Genomic DNA, 20,839 nt, shown 5'->3' on the forward strand with positions numbered 1-20,839 from the left:
CTCAGAGTCAAGTCCATATTTAGTGCTAAACTTTTGAAAAGCATCGGTATCCATAAAAGATTTAACACAATCATACTTAAGCTTAATACCTGACTCTTTACCTTCGTCGAGTTCCCAATCTTCAGAGTTGCGTTTAATTCTTTCCAAAAGATCCCACCGGAATTCAATAGTCTTCTTCATAAAAGAACCAGCACAAGAAGTATCAAGCATGGTTTGATCATTACGAGAAAGCCGAGCATAAAAGTTCTGGATAATAATTTCTCTTGAGAGCTCATGATTGGGGCATGAATATAACATTGACTTAAGCCTCCCCCAAGCTAGAGCGATACTTTCTCCTTCACGAGGCCAAAAATTATATATATAATTCCGATCACGATGAACTAGATGCATAGGATAATTTTTTTGGTGGAACTCCAATTTCAACGATTCCAATTCCAAGATCCAATATCATCGCATAGCCTATACCATGCCAATGCTTTTCCCTTCAAAGATAAAGGGAAAACCTTTTTCATAACTTCATCCCTGGGTAAACCTGCAAGCTTAAGCAATCCACAAATTTGTTCTACATATATCAAGTGCATATCAGGATGTTCGGTTCCATCTCCTGCATAAGGATTAGCTAGCAGTTATTCTATCATACCCGAAGGAATTTCATATTCAATATTTTTAGTAGGTGCAGTAGGTTGAGGGGTAGCTAATTGTGGTTCCGGTCAAGGTGAAGATACCCCGAACAAACCCCTAAGGGATTGTTTTCCATAGTAACAAGTGACAATAAATTTCAGCACACTATATAAATGTTTCCTTACCAAATTCCACTTACCAAAGAAGCTTCACCCCTCGACAACGGCGCAAGAAAATAGCCTTGACGACCCACAAGTATAGGGGATCAATTGTAGCTCTTTTCGATAAGTAAGAGTGTCGAACCCAACGAGGAGAAGAAGGAAATGACAAGTGGTTTTCAACAAGGTAATATCTGCAAGTTCTGAATTTGTAAGTAGTAGAGTAGTTTGATAGCAAGATAATTTGTAACGAGCAAGTAACGATAGTAGTAACAAAAGTGCAGCAAGATAGCCCAATCCTTTTGAGGCAAAGGACAGGCCAAAACGGTCTCTTATGATAAGCAAAGTGTTCTTGAGGGTACACGGGAATTTCATCTAGTCACTTTCATCATGTTGGTTTAATTCGTGTTCGGTACTTTGATAATTTGATATGTGGGTGGACCAGTGCTTAGGTGATATTCTTACTTGAACAAACCTCCTACTTATGATTAACCCTCCCGCAAGCATGGTTGGATCACCAACCACCGTTAATTCCACCAGAAACATATGTTGATGTACCAGAGGGAGATGATGTCAACCAACATCATCACAATGAGGCAAACAATGGAAAAACTCTTAGAGATCAGATCGCGATGCAAATGTGGGCTGATTAACAACTAGTCGGACATGAGTTTATTTTGTAAATTTTTCTCACCTTTTCTTAGGTAATGTAGTGGTAGAGAGAAATTTAATCAGTACCCCATTGTTGGTTCGATAATGTAGCTATGGCAGTGCCTAGGGCATCTTGGGACCATGCATATGAAAAAGGTCTTGTTGATATAATGCTTGACCACAACAATCCCATCTATCGAGGTCAAAATGGGTGGACTGTTGAAGTGTGGACTAGCATTACAAATACATTCAATCAGAAATTTCCGCTAGCTCATTTCACCAAGCACAAATCCAAGAGAAGGATAAGGATTTAAAAGGAAATTATAAAGCAGTGAGAGACTCTCACAAATAGAGTGGCACGAGATGGGATGATACACTTTGCATGATCATCCCTGAACCTGTAATATGGGATAAACTTATCAAGGTTAGCTCTTTTCTTGATAAATTGTTTGTCCACTGCCATTCATGCTCTTCAAGGCATTGTTTTATTGATCCCAACCATACAATGTTGCTGGATTCAATAGGATCATCCAAGGATAAAGAAGTTTCGTTCAAAACCATTCATGCTCTTCAAGTCATTGGCTTCACTACATGAAGGTGTGTTTCCTGTATCACGTGTTTCCGTCGACCCTGCATATTAAATCCTTTTCATTCTTGCTTTAATTATATAGTATTTGGGAGATTGTTGAGATACTTGTATTTTTTCGTGTGTTTCCACCGACCCTTCTTGAGTGCTCCTTTTCTTTCTAAACAGTTGTACAATGAAGGACCAAGTTAAGTGTATATATACTTTCTTTCTGGAATGGGTGGCAGTAAATATATGTATTTGCATTTATAGATGAATCTGATGTTTCTGAGCGAACATGTTGATATGTTTCTTTTTTTGGAGCAGGAAGTGTTGCTCCAGGAGACTTGAACATTGTATCAATTCCGCAAGTGGATCTCACAAGCGATGCCATTTCTCCTATGGATTCCTCTGCCAATGATTTGAACCATATCTCCTCTACCAATGTTGATGATAGTATGTCCTCATCTGATCTACAAGGGAAAGGGGCATCAAGAAGAGATGAACCTGAAGCTACAACATCTACCAACTCTGAACAAAAGGGAGCACTGCCTGTGAAAAAGAGGAAGCAAAGCCAGATCGTTGTTGTACTTGAGAACTACATGGACTTTCATAAGAAACAATCTGCAAAACTGATTGACGAGTTGAGAGAATCAAAGCAAGATGACATGTTCTCGATTGGAAACTGTGTGGCTGCGCTAGAACCAATGGAAGATCTATCAGTTTCAGAAAAAGCAAAGGCACTACGGATTTTCAAATGCCCAATGAATCGAGAAATGTTCATCAATACCAAGGACTCAAATCTTCGGCTTTATTGGTTGAAGGAGGATATTTCTGAGATGTAGATACCATAAGGTGTGTAAACAATTCACCTTCTTGTTTTGCACTACATTCCTTATATTTATTTACTTGTGGCATTATTGATTTGAGCTTTGTATAAGCTTGTTTCCCTTTGTCGACCGATGATAGATAAGCAAAGACAAAACACACTCCATTCTTTTAAAACTGGCTAGAAGAGCCACACATTTGGAGAAATGTTACTGCCTTCTGTTTGGTAGTTTCTGTGTACCTTTACAAGCTTGTTAGTTCAACTGTTGGTGATACTTAATTTGGTGGCCTCCTCCCATTGGTTTCACCTCCTATTGCCTCATAACTCACCTCACAACAATAGATTGCCCTATTAATCTGGAGACTTTTTCAAGTAAACAAATTGGGTTACTGGACAGCCTTGTGATTGTGTTCCTAAACTATATTTGTAGTCTTTATTTTTTTATGCACAGTGCACAAATCATATGTTGGTTGATACTATTTCATTAATTTGCTTATACTACAAAATAGTGTTGTGAGACTCTGAACTGATGCTAGCTAACATATTTGTTTTTGGCATTCAGCCAACATCAAGTTGTGGTACATGATTTCGGGGAAGGAGTGGAGAAAAGACCCAAGTGGGGCGTGCTTGTGCCTTGCGACCCATATTGTTTGAAAGTATCCCTACCTTGGACATGGCAACTTATAATCCAGAACTTTTTCTAGTGCACAAACTTGACAATGATGTATCAATAACTCTTGTAATGATTGCTTTTATTTGGGCACATGAAAACGGCTTAGGCCAACGATTGATTGTCGTGAAATGCAGAATGATATCTTAAGCTTGACGAAGTGATGGATAAGTTTTAGTAATATTTTTAAAATTCTAGTTGACATGAATTATGAACCTTCGTTATGTGCCTGTGGGTTTTGTCGTTTCTCAGAATTATTTGTGGAATTTTTATCTATGGTTTGGTTGTATTCCAAAATTATCTGTAGAATTTCTATGTAAAACCTGTTGTATTATATTTGTCTATAGTATATGAGGGATTTCCTTCCCTCCCATGTTACAATTTGGGCACCTAGGCAATGGGAACATCTCCCACATGGTGGGAGGGGTCGCATGTGCACAGGGGAATCCCCCTAGGGGTTTATGGCCCAGGTTTTTTCCTACCCAGCAACCAAACATCATCTGGTATTCTCGTGAAGCTTCTAGTGTCTCTTTTGTCCAGAAAAAATCTCCAAAAAGTTTCGTGGCATTTGGACTTCGTCTGGTATTGATATTCTGCGAAACCAATAACAAGCAAAAATAGCAACTGGCACTGGGCTCTAAGTTAATAGGTTAGTCCCAAAAAATGATATATAATTGCTTGAAAGTGTATATAAAACATCCAAGATTGATAATATAATAGCATGGAACAATAAAAAATTATAGATACGTTGGAGACGTATCGGTCCTCGAGAGCATTTTGCTTTATATAAGAGAACTTTTGGGCTTGTCCTTTGCTATAAAAAGGATTGGGCCACCTTGCTACACCCTCGCTACTATTGTTACTTGTTACGAATTATCTTGTTACAAAACAATCTATCATTCTTACTTACAGCACTTACACAGAATACCTTGCTGAAAACGGCTTGCCATCTCCTTCTACTCCTCGATAGGTTCAACACTCTTACTTATCGAAAGGACCGTGATTGATCCCCTATACTTGTGCGTCATCAATGGACAAAGATTTTTTTTCCAGAAGGGAGGACAAGAAAGAGGAGATGTCCAAGCTCATGTTGGATGCACAAAAAGAGAGGATGGGTTGGGATCAGGAGAGGGTGAACCACAAGTTGGAACTTGGGAGGGAGAAGACAGTTGGAGAAGAAAGAGGTGTGCATGGGAGCTCGAGAAGGCCTAGAATTTTGGATTAATGGGATTGAGAAGGATAAATAATGTTGACGAACACAAGCCTCTTGGATGCGGAAGGGAAGAAGTGGGTTGAGGGGGAGGGAGGAGGTTAGGATACGTAGAGAGTACGAGGCGGCGGAAGCGGCAGAGCACGCAGGACGTATGGTGTCTTGCGAGTGATTCATCACAATGTCTAACCTTAGTATGAACGTTGAGTTCACTTTTGCATGTCCGATTTGTTGAGCTGTGAATAATTTGTGCTATATGACCGATGTGCATGGATTTAAGGGTTTAGATATTAGGGGTGTGGTTGTCCGTCAGAAAATATGAGAGGTCATTTGACGCTGTCCACAGTCATGACAGGACTCGTCTGCAAGCATTTAGAAGACCAAAATTTCCAAATTCGTCTCTAGATGCGCTAACCCGAAGCAGTCGCCACCTCCCAAAAAAACTAGGGTTTCTTTGCCTCCCGCCGGCATCGCCGTTGGTCGGCCTCGTCTCCGATGGTCTTAGGGCCATGGGGCGGAGTGGATCCTGACATTTGACGGTGGGATGGCTTCGTCTTTAGATATTTATTTGAGTTTTGTTAGGGTTTGTGTCCCACTCAGAAAGGTGAGACAGCGGCGACTCCCTGATGACCCACAAGTATTAGGGATCAATCGTAGTCCTTTTGATAAGTAAGAGTGTCGAACCCAACGAGGAGCATAAGGAAATGACAAGCGGTTTTCAGCAAGGTATTTTCTGCAAGCACTAATTGTCGGGTAACTCTACCTCTGAGCATGCGTTGGGTTTCCTTGAAGAGGAAAGGGTGATGCAGCAAAGTAGTGTAAGTATTTCCCTCAATTTTTGAGAACCAAGGTATCAATCCAGTAGGAGGCCACACGAAGTCCCTCGTACTACACAAACAAATAAGAACTTGCAAACCAACGCGATAAAGGGTTGTCAATCCCTTCACGAGCACTTGCAAAGTGAGATCTGATAGAGATGATAAGATAATATTTTTGGTATTTTTATGATAAAGATTGCAACATAAACGGCAGCAGAAATAGCTAGTTGACGGAAGATTAATATGATGGAAAATAGACCCGGGGGCCATAGGTTTCACTAGTGGCTCTCTCAAGATAGCATAAGTATTACGGTGGGTGAACAAATTACTGTTCGAGCAATTGATAGAATTGAGCATAGTTATGAGAATATGTAGGCATGATCATGTATATAGGCATCACGTCCGCAACAAGTAGACCGATTCCTGCCTGCATCTACTACTATTACTCCACACATCGACCGCTATCCAGCATGCATCTAGAGTATTAAGTTCATAAGAACAGAGTAATGCATTAGGTAAGATGACATGATGTAGAGGGATAAACTCAAGCAATATGATATAAACCCCATCTTTTTATCCTCGATGGCAACAATACAATACGTGTCGTTTCCCCTACTGTCACTGGGATCGAGCAACGCAGGATTGAACCCAAAGCTAAGCACTTCTCCCATTGCAAGAAAGATCAATCTAGTAGGCCAAACCAAACTGATAATTCTAAGAGACTTGCAAAGATAACCAATCATACATAAAATAATTCAGAGAAGATTCAAATATTGTTCATAGATAATCTTGATCATAAATCCACAATTCATCGGATCTCGACAAACACGCCGCAAAAAGAGTTACATCGAATAGATCTCCAAGAAGATCGAGGAGAACTTTGTATTGAGATCCAAAGAGAGAGAAGAAGCCATCTAGCTAATAACTATGGACCCGAAGGTCTGTGGTAAACTACTCACACATCATCGGAGAGGCTATGGTGTTGATGTAGAAGCCCTCCGTGATCGATGCCCCCTCCGGTGGAGCGCCGGAAAAGGCCCCAAGATGGGATATCACGGGTACAGAAGGTTGCGGCGGTGGAAATAGGGTTTCGTGGTTCTCCTGGATGGTTTTGGGGTACGTAGGTATATATAGGAGGAAGATGTAGGTCGGTGGAGCCACGAGGGGCCCACGAGGGTGGGGGGCGCGCCCAGGGGGGCAGGTGCGCCTCCCTGCCTCGTGGCCTCCTTGGTTGTTTCTTGACGTCCACTCCAAGTCCTCTGGATCACGTTTGTTCCAAAAATAACTCTCCCGAAGGTTTCATTCCGTTTGGACTCCGTTTGATATTCCTTTTCTGCGAAACACTAAAATAGGCAAAAAAACAGCAATTTGCAATGGGCCTTGGGTTAATAGGTTAGTCCCAAAAATAATATAAAAGTGTATAATAAAGCCCATTAAACATTCAAAACAGAATATATAATAGCATGGAACAATAAAAAATTATAGATACGTTGGAGACGTATCAAGCATCTCCAGGCTTAATTCCTGCTAAATGATAAAAACAGAATTTTTGATGTGGAATGCTACCTAGCATAATTCTCAATGTAATTTTCTTTATTGTGGCATGAATGTTCAGATCCGAAAGATTCAAGATGAAAGTTTAATGTTGACATGAAAATAATAATACTTCAAGCATACTAGCAAAGCAATCATGTCTTCTCAAAATAACATGGCCAAAGAAAGTTATCACTACAAAATCATATAGTCTGGCTATGCTCTATCATCACCACACAAAGTATTTAAAATCATGCACAACCCCGATGACAAGCCAAGCAATTGTTTCATACTTTTGATGTTCTCAAACTTTTTCAATTTTCACGCAATACATGAGCGTGAGCCATGGACATAGCACTATATGTGGAATAGAATGGTGGTTGTGGAGAAGACAAAAAGGAGAAGATAGTCTCCCATCAACTAGGTGTATCAACGGGCTATGGAGATGCCCATTAATAGATATCAATGTGAGTGAGTAGGGATTGCCATGCAACAGATGCACTAGAGCTATAAGTGTATGAAAGCTCAACAAAAGAAACTAAGTGGGTGTGCATCCAACTCGCTTGCTCACGAAGACTTAGGGCATTTTGAGGAAGCCCGTCATTGGAATATACAAGCCAAGTTCTATAATGTAAAATTCCCACTAGTATATGAAAGTGACAACATAGGAGACTCTCTATCATGAAGATCATGGTGCTACTTTGAAGCACAAGTGTGGAAAAAGGATAGTAACATTGTCCCTTCTCTCTTTTTCTCTCATTTTTTTTATTTGGGCCTTCTCTTTTTCTTCTTTTTTTGGCCTCTTTTTTTTCATTTTTTTTGTCCGGAGTCTCATCCCGACTTATGGGGGAATCATAGTCTCCATCATCCTTTCCTCACATGGGACAATGCTCTAATAATGATCATCACACTTTTATTTACTTACAACTCAATACTTAGAACAAAATATGACTCTATGTGAATGCCTCCGGCGGTGTACCGGGATATGCAATGAATCAAGAGTGACATGTATGAAATAATTATAAAGGTGGCTTTGCCACAAATACGATGTCAACTACATGATCATGCAAATCAATATGACAATGATGAAGCGCGTCATAATAAATGGAACGGTGGTAAGTTGCATGGCAATATATCTCGGAATGGCTATGGAAATGCCATAATAGGTAGGTATGGTGGCTGTTTTGAGGAAGGTATATGGTGGGTATATGATATCGGCGAAAGGTGTGCGGTATTAGAGAGGCTAGCAATGGTGGAAGGGTGAGAGTGCGTATAATCCATGGACTCATCATTAGTCATAAAGAACTCACATACTTATTGCAAAAATCTATTAGTTATCGAAACGAAGTACTACGCGCATGCTCCTAGGGGGATAGATTTGTAGGAAAAGACCATCGCTCGTCCCCGACCGCCACTCATAAGGAAGACAATCAATAAATAAATCATGCTCCGACTTCATCACATAACGGTTCACCATATGTGCATGCTACGGGAACCACAAACTTTAGAACAAGTATTTCTCAAATTCACAACTACTCAACTAGCATGACTCTAATATCACCATCTTCATATCTCAAAACAATTATCAAGTATCAAACTTCTCTTAGTAGTCAATTCACTTATATGGAAGTTTTTATTATATCCATCTTGGATGCCTATCATATTAGGACTAATTTTATAACCAAGGCAAACTACCATGCTGTTCTAAAGGACTCTCAAAATAATATAAGTGAAGCATGAGAGATCAATAATTTCTATAAAACAAAACCACCACCGTGCTCTAAAAGATATAAGTGAAGCACTTGAGCAAAAAAAATTAGCTCAAAAGATATAAGTGAAGCACATAGAGTATTCTAATAAATTCTGATTAATGTGTGTCTCTCTCAAAAGGTGTGTACAGAAAGGATGATTGTGGTGAACTAAAAAGTAAAGACACAAATCATACAAGACGCTCCAAGTAAAACACATATCATGTGGTGAATAAAAATATAGCTCAAGTAAAGTTACCGATGGACGAAGACAAAAGAGGGGATGCCTTCTGGGGCATCCCCAAGCTTAGGCCTTTTGTTTGTCCTTAGATTTTACCTTGGGGTGCCTTGGGCATCCCCAAGCTTAGGCTCTTTCCACTCCTTGTTCCATAATCCATCAAATCTTTACCCAAAACTTGAAAACTTCACAACACAAAACTTAACAGAAAATCTCGTGAGCTCCGTTAGCGAAAGAAAAGAAAACACCACTTCAAGGTACTGTAATGAACTCATTATTTATTTATATTGGTGTTAAACGTACTGTATTCCAACTTCTCTATGGTTCATAACCTCCGATACTAGCCATAGATTTATCAAAATAAGCAAACAACACACGAAAAACAGAATCTGTCAAAAATAGAACAGTCTGTAGTAATCTGTATCAAACGTATACTTCTGGAACTCCAAAAATTCTAAAATAAATTGCTGGACGTGAGTAATTTATCTATTAATCATCTGAAAAAAGATCAACTAAATATCACACTCCAGTAAAAAGTTGTAGCTAATCTCGTAAGCGCTAAAGTTTCTGTTTTTTATAGCAAGATCAAAAAGACTTCACCCAAGTCTTCCCAAAGGTTCTACTTTGCACAAACACTAATTAAAACACAAAAACCACGTCTAAACAGAATCTAGATGGATTATTTATTCCTAAACAGAACCAAAAAGCAAGAAACTAAAAATAAAATTGTGTTGCCTCCCAACAAGCGCTATCGTTTAACGCCCCTAGCTAGGCATAAAGGCAAGGATAGATCTAGGTCTTGCCATCTTTGGTGTTGGGAAAGAAAAAAGAAATTTATTATCTATAGCATTTATCTTTCTATTTTGAGAAAGCACGTGGCCATTAATGGTGGAAGAAAGATTAAGCACGGTACGGAAATTTGCATCTAAGCTAGCTTTCGTTTCTTTGGTAACTTCGTTTTGGTAAAAGCACAAAAGAGAGGTGGATTCAACTTTCTCACTCATAGGGTGCCAAAATATAGTTTTCATCTTTTCATAGGTATCTATGGGATCCCCTTCAAGAAAACCCTCTTCAAAAATAGAATCTAAAACTTGCTTGAACGAAGCGGGCAACCCAGCATAAAAGCTTTTTAGGTATATCTCAATTTAATATTGGGGTACATAGCTAGCTTGGATCCTTAAAAGCCTATCCCAAGCATCTTTCAAAGACTTATCAAGTAAATAACGAAATTATTCAAGCCCTCATTGATAACCCCGGTAGGTCTTTCCATAGCATCATTATTTATGAGCTTAGAGAGGACAGAGGGACTATCCAAAGTATTAAAACCATGGAGAGAGCCCTTGGCCCTTTTTGATTTGGCCATGGCACAAGAAAAAAATGGTAAAGCGGTGAACGGAAAGAGAGAGCGAATAAAACGGCAGGGGTGAAGTGGGGGAGAGGAAAACGCGAGGCAAATAGCAAATAATGTAATGCGAGGGATAAGAGTTTGTGATGGGTACTTGGTATGTCTTGACTTGTGCATAGACTCCCCGGCGACGGCGCCAGAAATCCTTCTTGCTACCTCTTGAGCATGCGTTGGTTTTCCCTTGAAGAGGAAAGGGTGATGCAGCAAAGTAGCATAACTATTTCCCTCAGTTTTTGAGAACCAAGGTGTCAATCCAGTAGGAGGCCACACGCAAGTCCCTCGTACCTACACAAACAAATAAGAACCTTGCAACCAACGCAATAAAGGGGTTGTCAATCCCTTCACGACCACTTGCAAAAGTGAGATCTGATAGAGATGATAAGATAATATTTTTGGTATTTTTATGATAAAGATTGAAAGTAAAGATTGCAAAATAAACGGCGGCAGAAATAGCTAGTTGACGGAAGATTAAAATGATGGAAAATAGACCCGGGGGCCATAGGTTTCACTAGTGGCTTCTCTCAAGATAGCATAAGTATTACGGTGGGTGAACAAATTATTGTCGAGCAATTGATAGAATTGAGCATAGTTATGAGAATATCTAGGCATGATCATGTATATAGGCATCACGTCCGCAACAAGTAGACCGACTCCTGCCTGCATCTACTACTAGTACTCCACACATCGACCGCTATCCAGCATGCATCTAGAGTATTAAGTTCATAAGAACAGAGTAACGCATTAGGTAAGATGACATGATGTAGAGACATAAACTCAAGCAATATGATATAAACCCCATCTTTTTATCCTCGATGGCAACAATACAATACGTGTCGTTTCCCCTACTGTCACTGGGATCGAGCAACGCAAGATTGAACCCAAAGCTAAGCACTTCTCCCATTGCAAGAAAGATCAATCTAGTAGGCCAAACCAAACTGATAATTCGAAGAGACTTCCAAAGATAACCAATCATACATAAAAGAATTCAGAGAAGATTCAAATATTGTTCATAGATAATCTTGATCATAAACCCACAATTCATCGGATCTCGACAAACACACCGCAAAAAGAGTTACATCGAATAGATCTCCAAAAAGATCGAGGAGAACTTTGTATTGAGATCCAAAGAGAGAGAAGAAGCCATCTAGCTAATAACTATGGACCCGAAGGTCTGTGGTAAACTACTCACACATCATCGGAGAGGCTATGGTGTTGATGTAGAAGCCCTCTGTGATCGATGCCCCCTCCAGCGGAGCACCGGAAAAGGCCCCAAGATGGGATCTCACAGGTACAGAAGGTTGTGGTGGTGGAAATAGGGTTTCGTGGTGCTCCTGGATGGTTTCGGGGTACGTAGGTATATATAGGAGGAAGAAGTAGGTCGGTGGAGCCACGAGGGGCCCACGAGGGTGGGGGTGCGCCCAGGGGGGCAGGCGCGCCTCCCTGCCTCGTGGCCTCCTCGGTTGTTTCTTGACGTCCACTCCAAGTCCTCTGGATCACGTTTGTTCCAAAAATAACTCTCCCGAAGGTTTCATTCTATTTGGACTCCGTTTGACATTCCTTTTCTGCGAAACACCGAAATAGGCAAAAAACAGCAATTTGCACTGGGCCTTGGGTTAATAGGTTAGTCCCAAAAATAATATAAAAGTGTATAATAAAGCCCATTAAACATCCAAAACAGAATATATAATAGCATGGAACAATCAAAAATTATAGATACGTTGGAGACGTATCAGTAACATGTAGTTTGATAGGTAGATAATTTGTAACAAGTAATAAGTAGCAATAGTAACAATAGGTGCAGCAAGGTAGGCCAATTATTTTTGTAGCAACGGACAGGCCAAAACAATCTCTTATAGTAAGCAAAGCGTTCTTACGGGAATTTCATCTAGTCACTTCCATCATGTTGGTTTGATTCGCGTTCGCTACTTTGATAATTTGAAATGTGGGTGGACCGGTGCTTGGGTGCTATTCTTACTTAAATAAGCCTGATTAACCCCTCTCGCAAGCATCCGCAACTACGAAAGAAGAATTAAGATAAAATCTAACCATAGCATTAAACATATGGATCCAAATCAGCCCCTTACGAAATATCGTATAAACTAGGTTTTAATCTTATGTCACTGTAGCAACCCATCATCTAATAACTACCCCACAATGCATTACCTTAGGCCCAAAGATGGTGAAGTGTCATGTAGTCGACGTTCACATAACACCACTAAGGGAATCACAACATACATATCATCAAAATAGCAAACGAATATCAAATTCACATGATTACTTATGGCAAGACTTCTCCCATGTCCTCAAGAACAAAAGTAACTACTCACACAACATATCCATGCTCAAGATCAGAGGAGTAATAAATAGCATAATGGATCTGAACATATAATCTTCCACCAAATAACCGGCTAGCATCAACTACAAGATGTAATCAACACTACTGGTCACCCACAGGTACCAATCTGAGGTTTTGATACAAAGATTGCACACAAGAGATGAACCAGGGTTTTGAGATGAGATGGTGATGTTGAAGATGTTGATGGAGATTTGCCCACCCACGATGAGAGGGTTGTTGGTGATGACGATAGCTTTGATTTCCCCCTCCCGGAGGGAAGTGTCCCCAGCAGAATCGCTCAGCCGGAGAGAAAAAGTGCTCCTCCCAAGTTTCGCCTCGAAACGGTGGCGCTTCGTCCCGAAAGTCATCTCCTTATTTTTTTAGGGTAAATGACCTTATGTACCGGAAGATGGGCACCGGAAGCAGGCCAGGGGGTCCACTACCCACCAAGGCGCACCAGGGGAGCAAGCGCGCCCTGGTGCCTAGTGGGCACATGGGTGGCCCCTCTGATGTTTCTTTATTCCAACATTTTTTATATATTCCAAAATAATCCTCCGTAAAATTTTAGCTCATTTGGAAATGTGCAGAACATGTATCTCTAACATAGCCTTTTCAGGTCCAGAGTTCCAGCTGCCGGTAATCTCCCTGTTTGTGTAAACCTTGCATATTATGAGAGAAAAGGCATTAGAGTTACTCCACAAAGTGTTATATTGCATAAAAACACTATAAATAACAATAGGAAAACATGATGCAAAATGGACATATCAACTCCCCCAAGTTTAGACCTTGCTTGTCCTCAAGCAAAAGTTGATATCGAAAATCATGTCCACATGTTTAGAGAGAGAGGGGTGACGATAAAAACAAAATACGGACATAGTAGCATCATGCTTATTATTATAACAGCAATAAAATTTATCAAAATTTTCTCATGAGCAAGTAACAATTCATCACAACATCGAAATATAAAGCATAAACTTTATTGAAAACTAACATACTGTCTTCTCAGTCAACAATGCAATTGCAATTCATCATATTTTCAGGAAGGGTCTCATGTCGGAGCTTTTTAGCAAGTCCACATACTCAACCATCATTTAGTTTTCTATGACTGCTAACACTCACAACATATATATGGAGCAAAAGGTTTCAGCAAGACACATAGAAAGACAGGGGCTTATAGTTTCGCCTCCAAACTTATTCACCTCAAGGGTGATATCAACAATATAACTCATGATCACTCATATTCAACTGGATATATGTGCCTGGATCTTTCCCCACCACATGATGCTTGCAAAAAAGAAAAAGAAAAAGGAATAGAGGAGAACACTTTGACTCTTGCATAAAAATTAAATGCATAAAGGTAAAAGATAGGCCCTTCGCAGAGGGAAGTAGAGGTTGTCATGCGCTTTTTATTTCTGGATGCACAAGCTCTTAGTGCAAAAGTACATCACGTTATATTGCCCCTTATGATAGCAACCTTTATTATGCAGTCCGTCGCTTTTATTACTTTGCCATCACAAGTTCGTACAACGCTTATTTTCCCTTAAACTAAAATATCATACATATATAGAAGCAATTTTTATTGCCTTATGCACCGATGACAACTTACTTGGAGGATCTTATTTAATCCATAGGTAGGTATGGTGGACTCTCAAAACATGAATTTGGGTTTAAGGTTTTTTGGATGCACAAGTAGTATCTCTACTTAGTGTGGATTTTTGGCTAGCAAAGATATTGGGCAAGCACCACATGTTGGAGGATCTATGACAATATAACTTCTATGTGAATATGAACAAACATAAATCATAACGTTGTCTTCCTAATGATTAGCTAGCAGTTTCTCTGTCATACCGAAAGGAATCTCATAAACAATATTTTCAGTAGGTGCAGTAGGTTGAGGAGCAACTCTTTGTGCTTCCGGTTGAGGTGAAAATACCACGAACAAACCCTCAAAGGATTGTTTTCCATAATAACAAGTAACATTAAATTTCAGCACATTATATAAATTTTTCCTTACCAATTTCCACTTACCAAGAGCGCTTTGCTCCCTGGCAATGGCGCCAGAAAAGAGTCTTGATGACCCACAAGTATAGGGGATCAATCGTAGTCCTTTCGATAAGACTTCTCCCATGTCCCCAAGAACAAAAGTAACTACTCACACAACATATTCATGCTCAAGATCAGAGGAGTAATAAATAGCATAATGGATCTGAACATATAATCTTCCACCAAATAACCGGCTAGCATCAACTACGAGATGTAACCAACACTATTAGTCACCCACAGGTACCAATATGATATTTTGATACAAAGATTGAACACAAGAGATGAACTAGGGCTTTTAGATGAGATGGTGTTGTTGAAGATGTTGATGGAGATTGGCCCTCCCACGATGAGAGGGTTGTTGGTGATGATGATAGCTTCGATTTCCCCCTCTCAGAGGGAAGTGTCCCCGGCGAAATCGCTCCGCCGGAGAGCAAAAGTACTCCTGCCCAAGTTCCGCCTCAAGACAACGGTGCTTCGTCCCGAAAGTCCTTTCCTTATTTTTTTGGAGCATAAATGCCTTATGTACAAGAAGATGGGCACCGGAAGCAAGCCAGGGTGCCCACTACCCACCAGGGCGCGCCGGGGGGGCAGGCGCGCCCTGGTGCCTAGTGGGCACCCGGGTGGTCCCCTTTGGTGTTTTTTATTCCAATATTTTTTATATATTTCAAAATAATTCTCCTAAAATTTCAGCTTATTTGGAGATGTGCAGAATAGGTATCTCTGACATAGCTTTTCCAGGTCCAGAATTCCAGCTGCCGATAATCTCACTCTTTGTGTAAATGTTGCATATTATAAGAGAAAAGGCATTAGAATTACTCCGTAGAGTGTTATATTGCATAAAAACACTATAAGTAACAGTAGGAAAACATGACGCAAAATGGACGTATCACTCCCTGAAGATGGAATAAAGTTCTCCCCACCTAGACCCCGTTCCGGTGGTGCGTCTAGCATCATCGGTAGGCGTGTGGAGTTGTGTCTCCGGCGGATCTGTCTTTGATGGATTTGCTCGGATCTGGTCGTTGCTCGTCTATGTTCATGTGTCTTCAGGTTGGATCCTTCTGATCTACTCCCTCCCTCCGGTGAAGAGTGTATGTTTGGCTTTTAAAATTTGTTCACAGAAGAGTGTGCTTGTATCTTCCCAATGCACTTTAAAGTAGAAAAAATGATTTTCTCTCATCACACGGTAATCAAGACCAATAACGTTCTACACATGGTCTTCTTAATTTCTACATGCACTTAGCTCATTGGGGTTGGGTAATTAAGAGGAAAGAGATGGTGGCTTGCATCTTCCCGATGTATTTTTTACTCCACTTCATAATTTGTCATATAATTTCTATATGTACACTATTCACTGGACGGATGGAGTACGCTACTCCCTCCAACCATCTATATATGCCTAATGTGTTTTTTAGGCTAACTTTGATCACATATTAGAGCAATAAAATATGACATACAAATTACTTAAAGCATACCGTCAAATTTGTATGTGAAAGAAGCTTCCATGATATAATTTTCACGTTACATATATCTCATATATTATTAATCTTATCAATAGTCAAAAGTAATCTCAAAAAACGCATTAGGTTCTATATATATGAATGGAGGGAGTACTCTTCATCGGCGACAGTTGTTGTTCTGGTGCGTTGGTACTATGGGGCATTAACACGACGACTTCTCGGCTATCTATTACAACAAGTTTTGCGCGTCTCCAACGAGGGAGAGACGATGACAGCGGCGCGTCTTCGGCTCGCTTCAGTGCTTATAGTCGTCGCTAGGTGGTCTATGTATCTGTACGTTTATCAAGACCGCATAATGTGAAAATTATATCGTTAGAAGCTCCTTTCACATACGAATTTGATGGTGTGATTTGTGTAACTTGCATGTCATACATTATTGCTCTAACACTTGATCAAAGTTAGCCTCGAAAAACATATTAGGCATTATATAGATGGATGGAGGGAGTATCTAATTTTCATTATTTTTAGTGTTTAGTTTTATTGAGATCGAAAGTTTTCCCATAAAAAAAAATGCGCTAACTAGTCGCTTTGGGAGTCGTCTGTGCGTGAAAAAACGCCACGAGGACGTGCTGAATTGATGGCCCTGCAAAGACTTTGATTGGGGGTCACTTTTGACGCCCTTGGTGTGGGGCGGTCGGTTGAAGTTTCGAAGAAACCAGTCACTAGGTTAAGGGGTCGCATCCGTGGTCTCCACCTGGAACCTACTAATCTCCTTTGTGAAGTTGCAGACACCGATCACAGCGAATGGTCAATCATCAATCCCCATTAGAACCGACCTCGATTTTTTTTTTCCGACTCTAATTAGAGGATCTCCTCAGTTGCTCCACAGAACCAACTCAAGCACCTGATTAGAAGATCGAAACCTTAAGCAAACCCCCACCGCTACAGCGTGAGTTGGAGCCGGCCATGGCCATGACATCCCCGAGCAGCAGAGCGCTCGAACGGTACAAGAGCGCCGTAACGACGGCAACTTCCGTGCTGGGCGCGGCCATGCTGCTGCGCCGGGTGCTCGCCGACGTCCTCCCAGGCACGGCCCTCGGCGCGCTGCTCCTCCTGCCGCCAGCCTCCGCCCGGCGCCACGCCGTGCTCATCGAGGAGTTCGACGGCGCCCTGTACAACCGCGTCTTCTTGGCGGCCAAGGCGTACGTTTCCACGCTGCTCGCCGCGGCACCGTCCGTGCCGCTGATGAAGGCCAGCCTGCCTCGCGGGGCCGATGCGGAGCACGTCCTGCTCGCCCTGCGCCCCGGCACGGCGGTCGTCGACGTGTTCGACGGGGCAAAGGTCACGTGGCGCCTGAGCAGGAAGCACGACGGGGGCGCCGGCAGGCGGCGGACCACGGAGGACGCGCGCGAGGTGTTCAAGCTCAGCTTCGACGCGGAGCACAAGGACATGGTGCTCGGCTCCTACCTGCCGGCCGTCATGGCCCGCGTGGAGGCCATGTCCCAGGAGCAGAGGCAGACCAAGCTGTACAGCAACGAGTGGGGCAAGTGGCGGACCGTGAGGCTCCGCAACGCCTCGACGTTCGCGACGGTGGCCATGGACGCCGCGCTGCGGCAGGCCGTGGTGGACGACCTGGACAGGTTCTTGACCCGGAAGGAGTACTACCGGCAGACGGGGAGGGCGTGGAAGAGGGGCTACCTGATCCACGGCCCGCCCGGCACCGGCAAGTCCAGTCTGGTCGCCGCGATCTCCAACCACCTCCATTTCGACGTGTATGATCTCGACGTCGGCAGCGTCAGGTCCAACACCGAGCTTAGGAAACTGCTGATTCGGATGAAGAACAGGTCCATACTGTTGGTCGAAGATGTCGATTGCGCCGTGGCGACGGCACCACGGAGGGAAGCGACGGGAAGCTCCGACGGGGGCAGCCCTGCTTCCAAGAATCACAAGGTTAGTTTTAGTAGTACTATAATCCAACTCATGTTGCAAGTTGTAATGGACAAATCCAACTCATGTTGCAAGTTGCAATGGACGACGAACAAACTGCTTTAGTCCTTTGGACGCCGATAACTGCCACACGTGTGGTGTATCAGGTGGTTGTGCCGCACGTCCTGTGTGGCACGGAGACGTCCCCGCCCGCACGATCGCGTACGGGCGCGCGCAGCCACAGCCCGCACGTCCGGGCGAGCGAGCGCGCGGCCCGCACGACCCGTCTCGGCCGTCGCCCCTCCCCGCCTGCGAGCCACACACCCCGCGTGTCAGTAACCACGCGTCCGCCGCGATTGCCATGGTCCGGACCTCTTCGGTTGCCATGTTGCCATGTTGCTGAACTGCAGTTGCCATGTTGCTGAACTACAGTTGCCATGGTTGCTCAACTGCAGTTGCCATCTTAGGTCAAGTGCCGGATGCCTTTTTGGCAACTGCAGCTGTTGCCATGTATGGTCTGGTCTACTACAGTTACCATGATTTGAAAAATTTTAGGAGTTGCCACCTACTAACACTGGACAGTTGCCATGTAGCACTAAAAAACATATTTCGGTAAAAAAAGAGTTGTCATCTGCTTACAAGCACGCTAGGGCAGTTGCCATGTACCCTGCAAAAAACATGGCAACTGATAGCTTTTGGTGTGTGGGAGAGGAGACGGGCATGTGGGCGATGGTGGTATCTTTAGGAGTTGCCACCTACTAACACTAGACAGTTGCCATGTAGCGCTACAAACAGACGTGGCAACAATAACATGTTTCGGGTAAAAAGAGAGTTGCCATCTGCTCATGCTCACAAATAGGGCAGTTGCCATGTACCATTCAAAAACATGGCAAATGACAGCTTGGGTGTGGGAGAGTGGGAGAATGGGCAGTCGTAGGAGATGGGGAACAGAAGTGGTGCGCGGCGTGCGGGCGCGACAGCAGTTTCATCGCACGCCCGACTGGCGAAACATTGACCGCGGAGAGAAACCGGCGTGCGGGCGAACTCCCTCACACCCACACACACGAGTTGTCCTACGTGGCACACAAAATCAGCCTTTTCATGCCAAAATTCGTGCAAAAGGCGTTGGACGATGATGGAGGCGTGTGGGTGAGTTGTCTAACGTCACACGTGTGGGCGTTAGTGTTTTCGTTAGACTATTCTTATTACTAGTAGTATTTTCTTTTTCTAGAAACGATTCTTGCCGGCAGAACTCTGTACTCCAGCACTGAAACAATCAAACAAAGCTCTGGGTGACTGTATCGCACCCTCACTGAACACGAAAACGACAGCACTGGTTTGGTTTGCTTCAAGTACCAGCAAGTCACTGATCTGGGTCACTGTATAGGCAACCACTCTATAGTCGTTGCCGTGCTACTGTTGTTTGTCCAACAAGAGCAGTTGCCACTTCATTTCATGTGGTTTCCAAATCGATTGTCACCTACTCCTACCAACTAAGCTGGGCGTTGCCTTGCCAGGTCACTCTGTCCGGGCTGCTCAACATGGTGGACGGCCTCTGGTCCAGCAGCGGCCATGAGCGGATCCTCATCTTCACCACCAACCACAGGGACCGGCTCGACCCGGCGCTGCTCCGGCCTGGCCGGATGGACATGCACGTCCACATGGGCTACTGTGGCTTCGTCGCCTTCAGGGAGCTCGCGGCCAACTACCACGGCATCCAGGACCACCCGCTCTTCCCGGAGATCGAGGCGCTGCTGCGGGAGGTGGAGGTGGCACCGGCGGAGGTCGCCGAGAGGCTGCTTATGACCGACGATGCCGATGCCGCTGTCGAGATGGCCGCGAAGCTGCTGAGAGGCAGGAAGGCGGGGACCGGGGAAGATGGCGGGTACATCAAGCAGAAACTGCACGTAGGGCCTAGGCGCCCGCGTCGGCCCCCGGCTGCAAGACGGGCGGTGCTTGACGAGGGAATTGGTGGGTCCTCACGACGAGGCCAGGGGCGTGGAGCAGGGACAGGGCGACGTGGCGGAGGTGAGGTGCGCGGACGAGGACGGCGATAGACAATCGTACTCCCTCTGTTCAAGTGCACAGGGGTCTAAATAAAAATTTAGTATCCAAATATATATAGTAAATCACTATGCATGAAAGAAACTTATCATTCTTCGCCACCATTAATTTGAGCGGAATTTGTTGTAGTTTTATTAGAATGTTCATGGCCGGCTCATAGGGGCAGGGTGTGCATGTGTGCGTTTTATAGGGGTGAGTGTATGTGCGTATATATGAGCGTGTCAACGCTCCTGACAAGCAGGACCCGCAGGGCAGCGACTACGCCAGCCAACGCGCTGCCCGGCGGCCCCCTCGAGTCAGGCGACCCAGCCCACGTACCAGCGGGGCGGAGTGGACGCGTTGAAGCCCACCACACCACTACAAGTAACGGACGACCAGGAGGAGACGAGCATCCAGTGGATCAGGAACGACCCGGCGGCGGCTACCTACCTTCCTTCCCCGAACCCTAGTTCATCCCTGTTCTTCCATTCGAGCATCGCTCCTGTAATCGATTGTAATAGCTACTACTTCAGAGAGCTTAATAGATCGATCCCTCCACCTTGATCCTTTCATCTGGTATCAGAGACCA

The 20,839-nt window shown here is 43.4% G+C and overlaps 1 protein-coding gene across 1 annotated transcript; it reads left to right on the forward strand.

Moving 5' to 3' along the window:
* Positions 1-17,003: 17,003 nt before the first annotated feature.
* LOC123078648 (AAA-ATPase At3g50940) lies at positions 17,004-20,403 on the forward strand. Its single transcript, XM_044501230.1, has 2 exons — positions 17,004-18,231; positions 19,725-20,403. The coding sequence occupies exons 1-2, from the start codon at positions 17,248-17,250 to the stop codon at positions 20,262-20,264; spliced, it is 1,524 nt and encodes a 507-aa protein (XP_044357165.1). The 5' UTR covers positions 17,004-17,247; the 3' UTR covers positions 20,265-20,403.
* The last annotated feature ends 436 nt before the right edge of the window (positions 20,404-20,839 follow it).

The sequence above is a fragment of the Triticum aestivum genome, chromosome 3D, assembly GCF_018294505.1.
Source record: "Triticum aestivum cultivar Chinese Spring chromosome 3D, IWGSC CS RefSeq v2.1, whole genome shotgun sequence".
In the NCBI taxonomy this organism is placed as follows: domain Eukaryota; kingdom Viridiplantae; phylum Streptophyta; class Magnoliopsida; order Poales; family Poaceae; genus Triticum; species Triticum aestivum.

Coding starts and splice junctions, on each gene's coding strand:
- LOC123078648 (XM_044501230.1), top strand. CDS start 17,248: ATGGCCATGACATCCCCGAGCAGCAGAGCGCTCGAACGGTACAAGAGC. Junction 18,232..19,724: donor CTGCTTCCAAGAATCACAAG/GTTAGTTTTAGT, acceptor TTGCCTTGCCAG/GTCACTCTGTCCGGGCTGCT.